Below are 15,522 nucleotides of genomic sequence, written 5' to 3' on the forward strand. Positions count from 1 at the left end.
AGGATATTGGTTAGTTACACATATTAGAAAATGTTAACAAATGTCAAATGTGTGAGGATGTTGGTTCTTACTTTGGTGATGAACCGACTGGCAGTACTGTCCATCTGGAGGAATGGCATTGATACATCCACACGTGTCAGATGTGATGTCATCACAATTCCCAAAAGAGACACACTGGTCACATGACCAACGATACTGGTCCTCACATCTGCACTGGAATCCAGTACCATTTGGGAAGCAAACTGAGAACACGAGAGTAGATCAAGAAATCAAAATGACACTTAATCGGTGTGTAAGCAGTTGACAATATTCAATTGCACATTGAAGTCTTACCTGTAGACATGTTAACACCAGTGATTTGTATCAGATTGTTGATTCTGACAGGGTAAATAGCATTTCTCAGAATGGCTCTCAGTTGATCTATCACTGTAACATCTGTGGTGTTCAGTTCAATTTCAATCATGTACTCATAGAGAGTCGGTGGTACTGTTGGACCTGAAAATGAACAATGTCAGTCATTAACTTGTTAATATTAAATAGATTTAGATCCATCAATATCCCAAAACAATTGTCATGCGTTTACAGGTAACTGTGGTCAGGTGTGTTGTGCGGTCAGCTATAGTTATTCGTTCTGTTGTGGGTGCCGATGTTGTAGAGTCTAAATTATGGGAGAAACACACATTTTGTTCTCCAGAACCTGATGATACTTACTGGTAACTGTGATCAGTTGTGTTGTGTTATCAGCTGTAGTTATTTGTTCTGTAGTGCCGTCCTCAGGTGTTGTAGAGTCTAAATTAGAGAGAGAGAGAGAGAGAGAGAGAGAGAGAGAGAGAGAGAGAGAGAGACAGACAGACAGACAGACAGACAGACAGACAGACAGACAGACAGACAGACAGACAGACAGACAGACAGACAGACAGACAGACAGACAGACAGACAGACAGAGAGAGAGATATTGTCACAAACGTGTGAAGACCTGATTTGCAGAACAAATTATTTTCACTAGTACTTGACTGTATTTACTGGTAACTGTGATCAGTTGTGTTGTGTTATCAACTGTAGTAATTTGTTCTGTCGTGCTGGCCTCAGGTGTTGTAGAGTCTAAAGCAGAGTGAGAGAGTGACAGAGAGACAGAAAGATTGTGACAAAAGTGTGATGAGTTCAGAACAAACTCTATTCACAGGTACTTGATTGTATTTGCTGGTTATTGTGATGAGCTGTGTTGTAGGATGAACTGCTTTATCTCATGGACTGCATTCACTGGCTACTGTGATTAGTGCTGTTGTGGGGTCAGCTGTAAATGATAAAACTATGACTTGAAAAGCATGAAATATAGCCTACTGTAGGTTATCAATAGACATGACAACAGTAGTATTCTAAGGATTGCAAAAACTATGTCATGTTTTTCAGTAGGTATTTCTAAAGGTACCTGTTGTAGGAGAAGTTGTTGTTGTTGGACATGCTGTGAAGTCTTTAAGGTGAAGAAAATAGGATATTGTTTAGTTACACATATTAGAAAATGTTAACAAATGTCAAATGTGTGAGGATGTTGGTTCTTACTTTGGTGGTGAACTGACTGGCAGTACTGTCCATCTGGAGGAATGGCATTGATACATCCACACGTGTCAGATGTGATGTCATCACAATTCCCATAAGAGACACACTGGTCACATGACCAACGATACTGGTCCTCACATCTGCACTGGAATCCAGTACCATTTGGGAAGCAAACTGAGGACATGAGAGTAGATTAAGAAATCAAAATTACACTTAATCAGTGTGTAAGCAGTTGACAATATTCAATTGCACATTGAAGTCTTACCTGTAGACATGTTAACACCAGTGATTTGTGTCAGATTATTGATTCTGACAGGGTAAATAGCATTTCTCAGAATGGCTCTCAGTTGATCTATCACTGTAACATCTGTGGTGTTCAGTTCAATTTCAATCATGTACTCATAGAGAGTCGGTGATACTGTTGGACCTGAAAATGAACAATGTCAGTCATTAACTTGTTAATATTAAATAGATTTAATCCATCAATATCCCAAAACAATTGTCATGTGTTTACTGGTAACTGTGGTCAGTTGTGTTATGGGGTCAGCTGTAGTAATTCGTTCTGTTGTCGGTGCTGATGTTGTCGAGTCTACACCAGGGGTTTAACACACATTTTGTTCCCCAGAACTTGATGATACTTACTGGTAACTGTGGTCAGTTGTGTTGTGTTATCAACTGTAGTTATTTGTTCTGTAGTGCGGTCCCCAGGTGTTGTAGAGTCTAAATTAGAGAGAGAGAGAGAGAGAGAGAGAGAGAGAGAGAGAGAGAGAGAGAGACAGACAGACAGACAGACAGACAGACAGACAGACAGACAGACAGACAGACAGACAGACAGACAGACAGACAGACAGCGAGGGAGAGAGAGAGATATTGTGACAAACGTGTGAAGAACTGAATTTCAGAACAAATTATTTTCACTAGTACTTGATTGTATTTACTGGTAACTGTGATCAGTTGTGTTGTGTTATCAACTGTAGTAATTTGTTCTGTAGTGCCGTCCTCAGGTGTTGTAGAGTCTAAAGCAGAGTGACAGAGAGACAGAAAGATTGTGACAAATGTGTGATGAGTTCAGAACAAACTCTATTCACAGGTACTTGATTGTATTTGCTGGTTATTGTGATGAGCTGTGTTGTAGGATGAACTGCTTTATCTCATTGGACAGCCCTCACTGGCTACTGTGATTAGTGCTGTTGTGGGGTCAGCTGTAAATGATAAAACTATGACTTGAAAAGCATGAAATATAGCCTACTGTAGGTTATCAATAGACATGACAACAGTAGTATTCTAAGGATTGCAAAAACTATGTCATGTTTTTCAGTAGGTATTTCTAAAGGTACCTGTTGTAGGAGAGGCTGTTGTTGTTGGACATGCTGTGAAGTCTTTAAGGTGAAGAAAATAGGATATTGGTTAGTTACACATATTAGAAAATGTTAACAAATGTCAAATGTGTGAGGATGTTGGTTCTTACTTTGGTGGTGAACTGATTGGCAGTACTGTCCATCTGGAGGAATGGCATTGATACATCCACACGTGTCAGATGTGATGTCATCACAATTCCCATAAGAGACGCACTGGTCACATGACCAACGATACTGGTCCTCACATCTGCACTGGAATCCAGTACCATTTGGGAAGCAAACTGAGGACATGAGAGTAGATTAAGAAATCAAAATTACACTTAATCGGTGTGTAAGCAGTTAAAAATATAAACTTGCACATTGAAGTCTTACCTGTAGACATGTTAACACCAGTGATTTGTATCAGATTGTTGATTCTGACAGGGTAAATAGCATTTCTCAGAATGGCTCTCAGTTGATCTATCACTGTAATATCTGTGGTGTTCAGTTCAATTTCAATCATGTACTCATAGAGAGTCGGTGGTACTGTTGGAACTGAAAATGAACAATGTCAGTCATTAACTTGCTAATATTAAATAGATTTAATCTATCAATATCCCAAAACAATTGTCATGCGTTTATTTTTTAGGTAATTCATCAGATATATTTTGGTCCTACATTACCTGTTGTAGGAGAGGTTGTTGTTGTTGGACATGCTGTAAAGTCTTTAAGGTGAAGAAAATAGGATATTGGTTCGTTACACATATTAGAAAATGTTAACAAATGTCAAATGTGTGAGGATGTTGGTTCTTACTTTGGTGGTGAACTGACTGGCAGTACTGTCCATCTGGAGGAATGGCATTGATACATCCACACGTGTCAGATGTGATGTCATCACAATTCCCATAAGAGACGCACTGGTCACATGACCAACGATACTGGTCCTCACATCTGCACTGGAATCCAGTACCATTTGGGAAGCAAACTGAGGACATGAGAGTAGATTAAGAAATCAAAATTACACTTAATCGGTGTGTAAGCAGTTAAAAATATAAACTTGCACATTGAAGTCTTACCTGTAGACATGTTAACACCAGTGATTTGTATCAGATTGTTGATTCTGACAGGGTAAATAGCATTTCTCAGAATGGCTCTCAGTTGATCTATCACTGTAATATCTGTGGTGTTCAGTTCAATTTCAATCATGTACTCATAGAGAGTCGGTGGTACTGTTGGAACTGAAAATGAACAATGTCAGTCATTAACTTGCTAATATTAAATAGATTTAATCCATCAATATCCCAAAACAATTGTCATGCGTTTATTTTTTAGGTAATTCATCAGATATATTTTGGTCCTACATTACCTGTTGTAGGAGAGGTTGTTGTTGTTGGACATGCTGTAAAGTCTTTAAGGTGAAGAAAATAGGATATTGGTTCGTTACACATATTAGAAAATGTTAACAAAAGTTGAATGTGTGAGGATGTTGGTTCTTACTTTGGTGGTGAACTGACTGGCAGTACTGTCCATCTGGAGGAATGGCATTGATACATCCACACGTGTCAGATGTGATGTCATCACAATTCCCATAAGAGACGCACTGGTCACATGACCAACGATACTGGTCCTCACATCTGCACTGGAATCCAGTACCATTTGGGAAGCAAACTGAGGACATGAGAGTAGCTTAAGAAATCAAAATTACACTTAATCGGTGTGTAAGCAGTTAAAAATATAAACTTGCACATTGAAGTCTTACCTGTAGACATGTTAACACCAGTGATTTGTATCAGATTATTGATTCTGACAGGGTAAATAGCATATCTCAGAATGGCTCTCAGTTGATCTATCACTGTAATATCTGTGGTGTTCAGTTCAATTTCCATCATGTACTCATAGAGAGTCGGTGGTACTGTTGGAACTGAAAATGAACAATGTCAGTCATTAACTTGCTAATATTAAATAGATTTAATCTATCAATATCCCAAAACAATTGTCATGCGTTTATTTTTTAGGTAATTCATCAGATATATTTTGGTCCTACATTACCTGTTGTAGGAGAGGTTGTTGTTGTTGGACATGCTGTAAAGTCTTTAAGGTGAAGAAAATAGGATATTGGTTCGTTACACATATTAGAAAATGTTAACAAATGTCAAATGTGTGAGGATGTTGCTTCTTACTTTGGTGGTGAACTGACTGGCAGTACTGTCCATCTGGAGGAATGGCATTGATACATCCACACGTGTCAGATGTGATGTCATCACAATTCCCATAAGAGACGCACTGGTCACATGACCAACGATACTGGTCCTCACATCTGCACTGGAATCCAGTACCATTTGGGAAGCAAACTGAGGACATGAGAGTAGATTAAGAAATCAAAATTACACTTAATCGGTGTGTAAGCAGTTAAAAATATAAACTTGCACATTGAAGTCTTACCTGTAGACATGTTAACACCAGTGATTTGTATCAGATTGTTGATTCTGACAGGGTAAATAGCATTTCTCAGAATGGCTCTCAGTTGATCTATCACTGTAATATCTGTGGTGTTCAGTTCAATTTCAATCATGTACTCATAGAGAGTCGGTGGTACTGTTGGAACTGAAAATGAACAATGTCAGTCATTAACTTGCTAATATTAAATAGATTTAATCCATCAATATCCCAAAACAATTGTCATGCGTTTATTTTTTAGGTAATTCATCAGATATATTTTGGTCCTACATTACCTGTTGTAGGAGAGGTTGTTGTTGTTGGACATGCTGTAAAGTCTTTAAGGTGAAGAAAATAGGATATTGGTTCGTTACACATATTAGAAAATGTTAACAAAAGTTGAATGTGTGAGGATGTTGGTTCTTACTTTGGTGGTGAACTGACTGGCAGTACTGTCCATCTGGAGGAATGGCATTTATACATCCACACGTTTCAGATGTGATGTCGTCACAATTCCCATAAGAGACGCACTGGTCACATGACCAACGATACTGGTCCTCACATCTGCACTGGAATCCAGTACCATTTGGGAAGCAAACTGAGGACATGAGAGTAGATTAAGAAATCAAAATTACACTTAATCGGTGTGTAAGCAGTTAAAAATATAAACTTGCACATTGAAGTCTTACCTGTAGACATGTTAACACCAGTGATTTGTATCAGATTATTGATTCTGACAGGGTAAATAGCATATCTCAGAATGGCTCTCAGTTGATCTATCACTGTAATATCTGTGGTGTTCAGTTCAATTTCCATCATGTACTCATAGAGAGTCGGTGGTACTGTTGGAACTGAAAATGAACAATGTCAGTCATTAACTTGCTAATATTAAATAGATTTAATCTATCAATATCCCAAAACAATTGTCATGCGTTTATTTTTTAGGTAATTCATCAGATATATTTTGGTCCTACATTACCTGTTGTAGGAGAGGTTGTTGTTGTTGGACATGCTGTAAAGTCTTTAAGGTGAAGAAAATAGGATATTGGTTCGTTACACATATTAGAAAATGTTAACAGAAGTTGAATGTGTGAGGATGTTGGTTCTTACTTTGGTGGTGAACTGACTGGCAGTACTGTCCATCTGGAGGAATGGCATTTATACATCCACACGTTTCAGATGTGATGTCGTCACAATTCCCATAAGAGACGCACTGGTCACATGACCAACGATACTGGTCCTCACATCTGCACTGGAATCCAGTACCATTTGGGAAGCAAACTGAGGACATGAGAGTAGATTAAGAAATCAAAATTACACTTAATCGGTGTGTAAGCAGTTAAAAATATAAACTTGCACATTGAAGTCTTACCTGTAGACATGTTAACACCAGTGATTTGTATCAGATTGTTGATTCTGACAGGGTAAATAGCATTTCTCAGAATGGCTCTCAGTTGATCTATCACTGTAATATCTGTGGTGTTCAGTTCAATTTCCATCATGTACTCATAGAGAGTCGGTGGTACTGTTGGAACTGAAAATGAACAATGTCAGTCATTAACTTGCTAATATTAAATAGATTTAATCTATCAATATCCCAAAACAATTGTCATGCGTTTATTTTTTAGGTAATTCATCAGATATATTTTGGTCCTACATTACCTGTTGTAGGAGAGGTTGTTGTTGTTGGACATGCTGTAAAGTCTTTAAGGTGAAGAAAATAGGATATTGGTTCGTTACACATATTAGAAAATGTTAACAAATGTCAAATGTGTGAGGATGTTGGTTCTTACTTTGGTGGTGAACTGACTGGCAGTACTGTCCATCTGGAGGAATGGCATTGATACATCCACACGTGTCAGATGTGATGTCATCACAATTCCCATAAGAGACGCACTGGTCACATGACCAACGATACTGGTCCTCACATCTGCACTGGAATCCAGTACCATTTGGGAAGCAAACTGAGGACATGAGCGTAGATTAAGAAATCAAAATTACACTTAATCGGTGTGTAAGCAGTTAAAAATATAAACTTGCACATTGAAGTCTTACCTGTAGACATGTTAACACCAGTGATTTGTATCAGATTGTTGATTCTGACAGGGTAAATAGCATTTCTCAGAATGGCTCTCAGTTGATCTATCACTGTAATATCTGTGGTGTTCAGTTCAATTTCAATCATGTACTCATAGAGAGTCGGTGGTACTGTTGGAACTGAAAATGAACAATGTCAGTCATTCATTTGCTAATATTAAATAGATTTAGATCCATCATATTGACAAAACATGACAAAACAATAGTAATGCCATGACTCTTAGTACAATTCATCAGATATATCTTTCTCAATTATTACCTGTTGTAGGAGAGGCTGTTGTTGTTGGACATGCTGTAAAGTCTTTAAGGTGAAGAAAATAGGATATTGGTTCGTTACACATGTTAGAAAATGTTTTTTTAAAAGTCAAATGTGTGAGGATGTTGGTTCTTACTTTGGTGGTGAACTGACTGGCAGTACTGTCCATCTGGAGGAATGGCATTTATACATCCACACGTTTCAGATGTGATGTCGTCACAATTCCCATAAGAGACGCACTGGTCACATGACCAACGATACTGGTCCTCACATCTGCACTGGAATCCAGTACCATTTGGGAAGCAAACTGAGGACATGAGAGTAGATCCAGAAATCAATATGACACTTAATCAGTGTGTAAGTAATTAAAAATATAAACTTGCACATTGAAGTCTTACCTGTAGACATGTTAACACCAGTGATTTGTATCAGATTATTGATTCTGACAGGGTAAATAGCATTTCTCAGAATGGCTCTCAGTTGATCTATCACTGTAACATCTGTGGTGTTCAGTTCAATTTCAATCATGTACTCATAGAGAGTCGGTGGTACTGTTGGACCTGAAAATGAACAATGTCAGTCATTAACTTGCTAATATTAAATAGATTTAATCCATCAATATCCCAAAACAATTGTCATGCGTTTATTTTTTAGGTAATTCATCAGATATATTTTGATCCTACATTACCTGTTGTAGGAGAGGTTGTTGTTGTTGGACATGCTGTAAAGTCTTTAAGGTGAAGAAAATAGGATATTGGTTCGTTACACATGTTAGAAAATGTTTTTTTTAAAAAGTCAAATGTGTGAGGATGTTGGTTCTTACTTTGGTGGTGAACCGACTGGCAGTACTGTCCATCTGGAGGAATGGCATTGATACATCCACACGTGTCAGATGTGATGTCATCACAATTCCCATAAGAGACGCACTGGTCACATGACCAACGATACTGGTCCTCACATCTGCACTGGAATCCAGTACCATTTGGGAAGCAAACTGAGGACATGAGAGTAGATCCAGAAATCAATATGACACTTAATCAGTGTGTAAGCAATTAAAAATATAAACTTGCACATTGAAGTCTTACCTGTAGACATGTTAACACCAGTGATTTGTATCAGATTATTGATTCTGACAGGGTAAATAGCATTTCTCAGAATGGCTCTCAGTTGATCTATCACTGTAACATCTGTGGTGTTCAGTTCAATTTCCATCATGTACTCATAGAGAGTCGGTGGTACTGTTGGACCTGAAAATGAACAATGTCAGTCATTAACTTGCTAATATTAAATAGATTTAATCCATCAATATCCCAAAACAATTGTCATGCGTTTATGTTTTGGGCAATTCATCAGATATGTTTTGGTCCTACATTACCTGTTGTAGGAGAGGTTGTTGTTGTTGGACATGCTGTAAAGTCTGTAATGTGATGAAAATATAACATTGCTTCATTGGTTCAACAGAAATTGGAAAAATATCATGACAATTAAATCTATAAAATACAGGACTTTGGCGTTTACTTGGGTTTTGAACCGACTGGCAGTACTCTCCATCAGAAGGAATTGCATTAATACAGCTACAGGGTTTATCTGTATTTTCTTCACATGCACCATAGATGGCGCAATTGTTACACGACCAACGATACTGGTCCTCACATCTGCACTGGAATCCAGTACCATTTGTGGAGCACACTGAAAAATAAAATATCAGTATAAATCATCATTTTCTACAATTAAAATAAAATAATTAATCAAGAACTTAAATATTTCTTACCTGTAGTAATGTTGAGATCAGTGATGTTGATCATGCTACTAAGTGCGAATGGTAAACTGAGGTTTTTCAGAAGGTTCTTCGGTTCGTCTATGGCTTTTAAGTCATTGACATTGACCTCAACTTCCACAAAGTACTCCAGAAGAGTGACAGGTTCTGTTGAATCAAATATATGGAACATGCATTTGCATTGTTATATCAAACCAGAGCAGTTATTTGTGTTATTAAATTGCAATTCGAATATCAAGTTTATGCAGTTTTTATATGAAGTTTATTCATTAATACAGATTCAAGTATTTTATAAACAAATAACAAGTTACTTGTGTATGGCTGGCAGTACTGTCCATCAGCTGGATTGGCATTGATACATCCACATGTGTCACCAGTGATGTCATCACAGGATCCATATGTGACACAGTTGTTATATGACCAACGATACTGGTCCTCACATCTGCACTGGAATCCAGTACCATTTGGGTAGCACACTGAAATGGAAATGGGTTTCAGGACATGTCAATCAATTATTTTTCTCCAACATCATTAGAAAAGCAATGCTTAGCACTAGCAAGCCCAACAGTATAACTACCAGTAGTGATGTGTACGTCAGAGATTTCAGTGGAGTTGTTGATAGTGAGGGGAAGACTTGTTGAATTCACAGCTGACTTAATTTGCTCTATTGTTTTGATGTCTGACACGTTCACTTCAACATCAATCATGTAGTTCCATCGATTGGATAATACTGTAAGGATGGAAATGGAGGAAAGGGTGACATTCAGGAGAAGAGTCCCTATGCTCTTTTTAAATACATGGTTTGAATTGTCATTCAAGAGGATGATGTTTGGCTTTGCAAGATCATTTCAAGGTGATCCGTTGACTAAACTCACCTGCTCTTTTTTCCCTAACATGTGACAGATGTGGGCTGTACTCTGTGTTGAATGCCTTTACCAAGAGAATGAAAGTCAGTATCCACATTTACATTTGCTTCAGAGAGTCCATATCATCTTAGAATATTTTCCACATTTAGAATATCCTGTTTGGTAGGTTTTGGGGTTTCAAGGGTGGTTCAATGCTGTATGATCATCTAATCACGAGACTCCACCCTAACCAGTTCAACCATTAATATGTCCCAAAAAATCATGATAGTTATGGTGCAAGAACTTAACAGTAGACCGCCTAACTCTTACTAAGAACATCAAGACGCTAAGTTTCTCATATTCTGTTACATTTGTTCCTAAATATTGTCGGAAGGTTTCTACTGGACAGCATGAGATACTGTTAACATAATACCTGTGGAAAAAGGCTTGAGATCTCAATGAATTCCTGTGTTTCCAAAACAGAGCAGGTCACCAGGAGAACAAGGACACTCAGCCAAATCTTTGTTATTGCCATTCCTGTTGTGGGGAAACAAGGCAAAGGAGTTGAGAAAAAAACCCAGGAAGAACTGTAAACACCTACATTCACTATAATGTTTAAAGTACACAATAAAACCCAACAGGTAACTTTTCTGAAGCACTTATATCATGCACGCTTCATTTAAATATGTCCATGGAAGTATCTATTGTTTCATTTCATGATTTGTAATTCTGAGATAAAAAATAATAATAATCCGATTAAGCTGAATCAAGGGATTTGTGATATCATCTTCATTATAACCTTATGTGATGTGCTAATGGAAATAATGAATCTCATCTGGACTTATTGCACAAACACACTTAGTGTGCAGCCATTTATTTGTAAGTAGGAAAGACACTGTTTGAAATGTGATCTGCTATTTTTACAAAACATTTATGTTAAGTATAATAGCTGAAGTTAATTCCTCATTCCTAGAATGCCATTGCCTAGAATGCCCCTGTCCCTGGTGAGTGGACAATTCCCCACATGTTCCAATGTCATGTCGAAAATACATTATGTAAGACAATTCATTGTAAATAACATAAAATAAAGGGAGGGGAAAGGGGGATACCTAGTCAGCTGTACAAATGTCTTCCGCATTTAACCCAACCCCTCTGAATCAGAGAGGTGCGCGGGCTGCATTAATCAATATCCACGTCTTTGGCGCCCGGGGAACAGTGGGTTAACTGCCTTGCTCAGGGGCAGAACGACACATTTTTACAGCTCAGGGATTTTTTTGTCAGCTCGGGGATTCGATCCAGCAACCTTTCGGTTACTGGCCCAACTCTCTAACCACTACAGAGTATTCCTCCAAAAAAGTGTCAAAATACATTTCTGAATGATGTGCGGATGGACGTACTGTAGGAAATTCATAAAACATGATTATTATTTCAAAGTGAAAATGTTACTGGATTTCTGAAAAATATGAATAAATTCTGCTGCATATGGAAGTCGACATTCACTGAATGAAAAACAGATTCTGTATATCTCATCTAACATGATTGATACCCATATTATAACAAAAGTACAATCATGAACATGGAAATGGGTTACAAATAGCATGGTAGGTCTATAGTCAAAGAAATGTACTTGCCAACCAGCAAATGTACCATGCCAAACAGATTCATCTTATATGTAATGATAACATGCTTTACTGGCATAATCTCACTTCTTGTATGGCCATATTGGTCACATCTACGTGGTGGGCCGGGCCCCAAGCCCTGGTGTAAAAGACTAGGGCTCTGTTATCCTTTTGTAGGCCTGCTCTTCTGATTTAGATTAGTAGACTTCTCTGCGTGAAGGTAGTTGACATTTGATTTAGACATTTCCAGTCACTTTGTCTGTGCCAGTCTGATGACTTCTTAGCCAGCTTCACTGTCAGTTCTGAATGGGGAATCCTACTAAACTGTCTAAATCAAGTGTCAACTCCATCCTTAGACACGTATGCAAATCAAACACACTTCTGAAAGTGCAGTGTGGGAAAAATGTATTTTATGTGCCATATTATTGTTCAGGTACATTAGATTTTCATAAATATTTAACTTTACCTTTATTGGCCACACTGCTCTTCCTATGAGCATTAACACATTGATCACTGTAGTGCTGATGTCCAAATTGTTGCAGGTTTGTTCAAAAGCAGTTGACATCAGTCATCGATCATGTCATGTCTACCACACAAATAACAAAAGGAACACAAGAAAAACAAGCTTGATGTTTAAAAAAATTTAATCGAATGATTGAGCTTTTCAGACAGGAAAGGATCTAATAGGCACCAACAACAGGCACCAGAAAAATATAGGCACCAGCATGCAACAGAAGAGGGAATTGAAAGACACCGGAAAAATATAGGCACCAACAGGCTACAGAATATTTATATCAACACCAATAGGTAGCAGAGAAAACTTAATGGAGCTACTGCTACCACTACCAGAAAGTCTTACGTATAAAACTTGACAGCACAAAATATCTTTAACTAATAAACCAACTAAGGAAATAAATGTGACTACAGATAGCGTATTGTTGGGCCAGTCAGGGCAAATGAATCAGTTGAAACCATGGAAACTCAGATACTCAATCATGCTCCTGATATGCACTGTTATTTGATGTTGCTTATATCATGTCAGACCCTAAGTAAGAATGAGTACAGATACAACACAAACATTTAGATTTGTATTTAAGCCTCAACTCAGAAAGGAGTCTCATTACCATCCAAGTGAAGATCCCATGTAGGCCAATTTCTGTCTCTCCCCCCCTCCTTTTAACATTGACCTAAATTATTATTCAGTTCTTCACTATCATCCTCATCTATCATTTCACTGAAAAGCAAACTAACAAAAATACCTTACCTTGCTTCTCCTTACTGTTCTGGTTGACAAGTGTAGTATTGTACATTGCAGGTAGACTCAAAACCCACATCCAACACCGTTTACTGACTGTCACGCCCTCAATACCGTGAACTACGAGAACAATTCCTGAAATATGGTAAGGGACTGACTGACTGTGACAGAGCACCTGCTCAACAGGTTTTATTATTTATTCTGTTTCCTTGTGTCACTAAATGAAACCGAGTTAGTATTGAAGAGCAGAGCACAGACACTTGAGCCATTAGTACAACCATCGTTATAAATTAGAAGTAAAAGGTCATCATGTAAAAACACCAGTGCAGTGGGTCAGTGACGATACATTGTCTGAACTGTCATGAACATTGTGTCTCAACAAAACTAAAATACACTTGATCGCTGTGGTCAAAGGACCATCAGTTTAACAATAGAATACAAAGCAGTGAATACACACAACTTGCATTGAACAGTGACAGATGAATACACAGTGAAAAGGTAACTTATTATATTTAATGAACTAAAGTGAAGTTGTTGGGTTATCAATATACTTCATGAAGATGATCCTACAGATGATTTTACCAGTATCCATTAGCCTTTACATATGCTTAAATTAGTGATTCTGACTATAAAATGTATAATTTTGTTATTTCAGGGGAGATTGGCGATGAATAGACCCTTAAGCACAATTAGTGTGTTAATATTACAAATATATCATGTTAATAGTTTTGTTCATTGTCTCTCACACGGGTATACCTGGTTTATGTGAGTTTCGGTAAATAGGGTTGTCAACGACTTCCGCCGAAGTCGGCTCCCCTCCTTGTTCGGGTGGCGTTCGGCGGTCGACGTCACCGGCCTTCTAGCCATCGCCGCTCCATTTTTCATTGTTCCATTTGTTTTGTCTTGTTCCCCGCACACCTGGTTTACATTCCCTAATCACACTGCATATATATATATATATATATATATATATATATATATATATATATATATATATATATATATATATATATATATATATATATATATATATATATATATATATATATATCCTCTGTTCCCACCCATGTCTTTGTGTGGAATTGTTTTGTTTTGTGTTTGTTGCATCGCGCCAGTCTGGGTTTTCACCCTGGGCATTGCCTGTACCCTATTTGGGGAACTATCGGTGAACCTTATTGTTATATTATTGACGGTATTTTGCGCTGGTCACTTTTGCCGGTTGGCTTGAGTTGTAGCTGTTTGCGCCCGTCTGTTTGTTTCTCTTGGCTAATAAAGTCACCTGATCACCAATTCTCTGCTCTCCTGCACTTGACTCGAATGAACAGCAGCGAAAACCCTGACAAGGGTAGACCTGTTTTATTTAAAGTATTGAACATAGCAACAGGTGTAAATCTGGTTTGTATGGGTATATAAGGGCTGCAGTGCAGGTGTACATCTGTTTTTCTATGAATATTGAGGCTTGGGCACTCGGGTAGACCTGTTTTATATGAATATCGAGCTTTATGCCCATAATTTGACCTGGTTTACAATTATATATATTACATGTGTAACTCTGTGTTGTTGTATGTGTCGAATTGTTATGCTTTATCTTGGCCAACTAGCCTACCTGGTTAAATAAAGGTGAAATAAAAAAATAAATAAAAATATACAGGTAACTCCTACAGGTAATGAGTCTGAATTTAAGTCTACTGCCCTTTAACATCCTTTGTGGTAACACGTTTGTGTTCGACAAAAAGTGAAAGAGGCTAATGTAATGTACTTTGAGTTTATATAGGAAATGGTTAGGGTATAACAGGTTAGTGGATATGCAAACAGGGTTGGGGTGTGGAGCGGATAGCTGCGTATACTGTAGGTACCTTTTGGTGACCTGGGGGAACACAGGCCTTGGCAAAGTGGGTAACAGGGCTGTACTTTTTCAAAAAGCAATATGGATTACATGTAAGGTTTACTAATGGCATAAGACTTTCATAGTGGTATGTCGGAAAACAATTGGGAACAAATGGGTTAAGTAGGTTACTTGTGACATCACAACCAGGGCAGACTGCTTTTCATGAAACCCAATCATCAGGATGGGTAGAGAAGTCACATGGTATTTCAATAAGAATCTAAAGAATGCAGTAGGTTTCTCTTAGAGGTATAGCGATTGCTGTGCTGTGCTCTGCTAACATTGGTATTGTTGAAATGCAACACATACAGTATTTCTGATTTAGATTGTTGTTGAAACTGAACATTGTATATGTTTTAGTTGTCTTTTACCTACGGTTGCAAGGGGAGGGTATATTACTGGAAGGTTGGTTTAAAAATAAATGTGGGTACAGTACTTCAGAATATCACAGGTGTCTG

The 15,522-nt window shown here is 37.8% G+C and overlaps 1 protein-coding gene across 23 annotated transcripts in view; it reads right to left on the minus strand.

The window, feature by feature from the left end:
• LOC135505903 (uncharacterized) overlaps positions 1–13,286 on the minus strand; it is a 37,757-nt gene extending 24,471 nt beyond the window's left edge. For 11 of the 23 annotated variants that reach the window (XM_064925131.1, XM_064925128.1, XM_064925127.1 and 8 more), the window contains exons 1-45: positions 13,189–13,286; positions 12,391–12,510; positions 10,739–10,842; positions 10,336–10,390; positions 10,038–10,190; positions 9,772–9,936; positions 9,455–9,607; positions 9,202–9,372; positions 9,059–9,100; positions 8,769–8,930; positions 8,507–8,677; positions 8,372–8,413; positions 8,082–8,243; positions 7,820–7,990; positions 7,687–7,728; positions 7,386–7,547; positions 7,124–7,294; positions 6,993–7,034; positions 6,703–6,864; positions 6,441–6,611; positions 6,310–6,351; positions 6,020–6,181; positions 5,758–5,928; positions 5,627–5,668; positions 5,337–5,498; positions 5,075–5,245; positions 4,944–4,985; positions 4,654–4,815; positions 4,392–4,562; positions 4,261–4,302; positions 3,971–4,132; positions 3,709–3,879; positions 3,578–3,619; positions 3,288–3,449; positions 3,026–3,196; positions 2,895–2,936; positions 2,496–2,573; positions 2,200–2,277; positions 1,823–1,984; positions 1,561–1,731; positions 1,430–1,471; positions 1,024–1,101; positions 712–789; positions 334–495; positions 72–242 (exon numbers count right to left, since the gene is read on the minus strand). In XM_064925131.1, the coding sequence (XP_064781203.1) occupies positions 72–242; positions 334–495; positions 712–789; positions 1,024–1,101; positions 1,430–1,471; positions 1,561–1,731; positions 1,823–1,984; positions 2,200–2,277; positions 2,496–2,573; positions 2,895–2,936; positions 3,026–3,196; positions 3,288–3,449; positions 3,578–3,619; positions 3,709–3,879; positions 3,971–4,132; positions 4,261–4,302; positions 4,392–4,562; positions 4,654–4,815; positions 4,944–4,985; positions 5,075–5,245; positions 5,337–5,498; positions 5,627–5,668; positions 5,758–5,928; positions 6,020–6,181; positions 6,310–6,351; positions 6,441–6,611; positions 6,703–6,864; positions 6,993–7,034; positions 7,124–7,294; positions 7,386–7,547; positions 7,687–7,728; positions 7,820–7,990; positions 8,082–8,243; positions 8,372–8,413; positions 8,507–8,677; positions 8,769–8,930; positions 9,059–9,100; positions 9,202–9,372; positions 9,455–9,607; positions 9,772–9,936; positions 10,038–10,190; positions 10,336–10,390; positions 10,739–10,840 (5,236 nt within the window). In that variant the 5' untranslated portion in view covers positions 10,841–10,842; positions 12,391–12,510; positions 13,189–13,286. Of the gene's footprint in view, positions 1–71; positions 243–333; positions 496–711; positions 790–1,023; positions 1,102–1,429; positions 1,472–1,560; positions 1,732–1,822; positions 1,985–2,199; positions 2,278–2,495; positions 2,574–2,894; positions 2,937–3,025; positions 3,197–3,287; positions 3,450–3,577; positions 3,620–3,708; positions 3,880–3,970; positions 4,133–4,260; positions 4,303–4,391; positions 4,563–4,653; positions 4,816–4,943; positions 4,986–5,074; positions 5,246–5,336; positions 5,499–5,626; positions 5,669–5,757; positions 5,929–6,019; positions 6,182–6,309; positions 6,352–6,440; positions 6,612–6,702; positions 6,865–6,992; positions 7,035–7,123; positions 7,295–7,385; positions 7,548–7,686; positions 7,729–7,819; positions 7,991–8,081; positions 8,244–8,371; positions 8,414–8,506; positions 8,678–8,768; positions 8,931–9,058; positions 9,101–9,201; positions 9,373–9,454; positions 9,608–9,771; positions 9,937–10,037; positions 10,191–10,335; positions 10,391–10,738; positions 10,843–11,414; positions 11,662–12,390; positions 12,511–13,188 lie in introns of those variants that run through there. The other 12 variants (XM_064925145.1, XM_064925144.1, XM_064925125.1 and 9 more) reach the window with 11 other exon arrangements.
• Positions 13,287–15,522: the final 2,236 nt, after the last annotated feature.

This window comes from Oncorhynchus masou, chromosome 19, assembly GCF_036934945.1.
Source record: "Oncorhynchus masou masou isolate Uvic2021 chromosome 19, UVic_Omas_1.1, whole genome shotgun sequence".
Taxonomy (NCBI): Eukaryota; Metazoa; Chordata; class Actinopteri; order Salmoniformes; family Salmonidae; genus Oncorhynchus; species Oncorhynchus masou.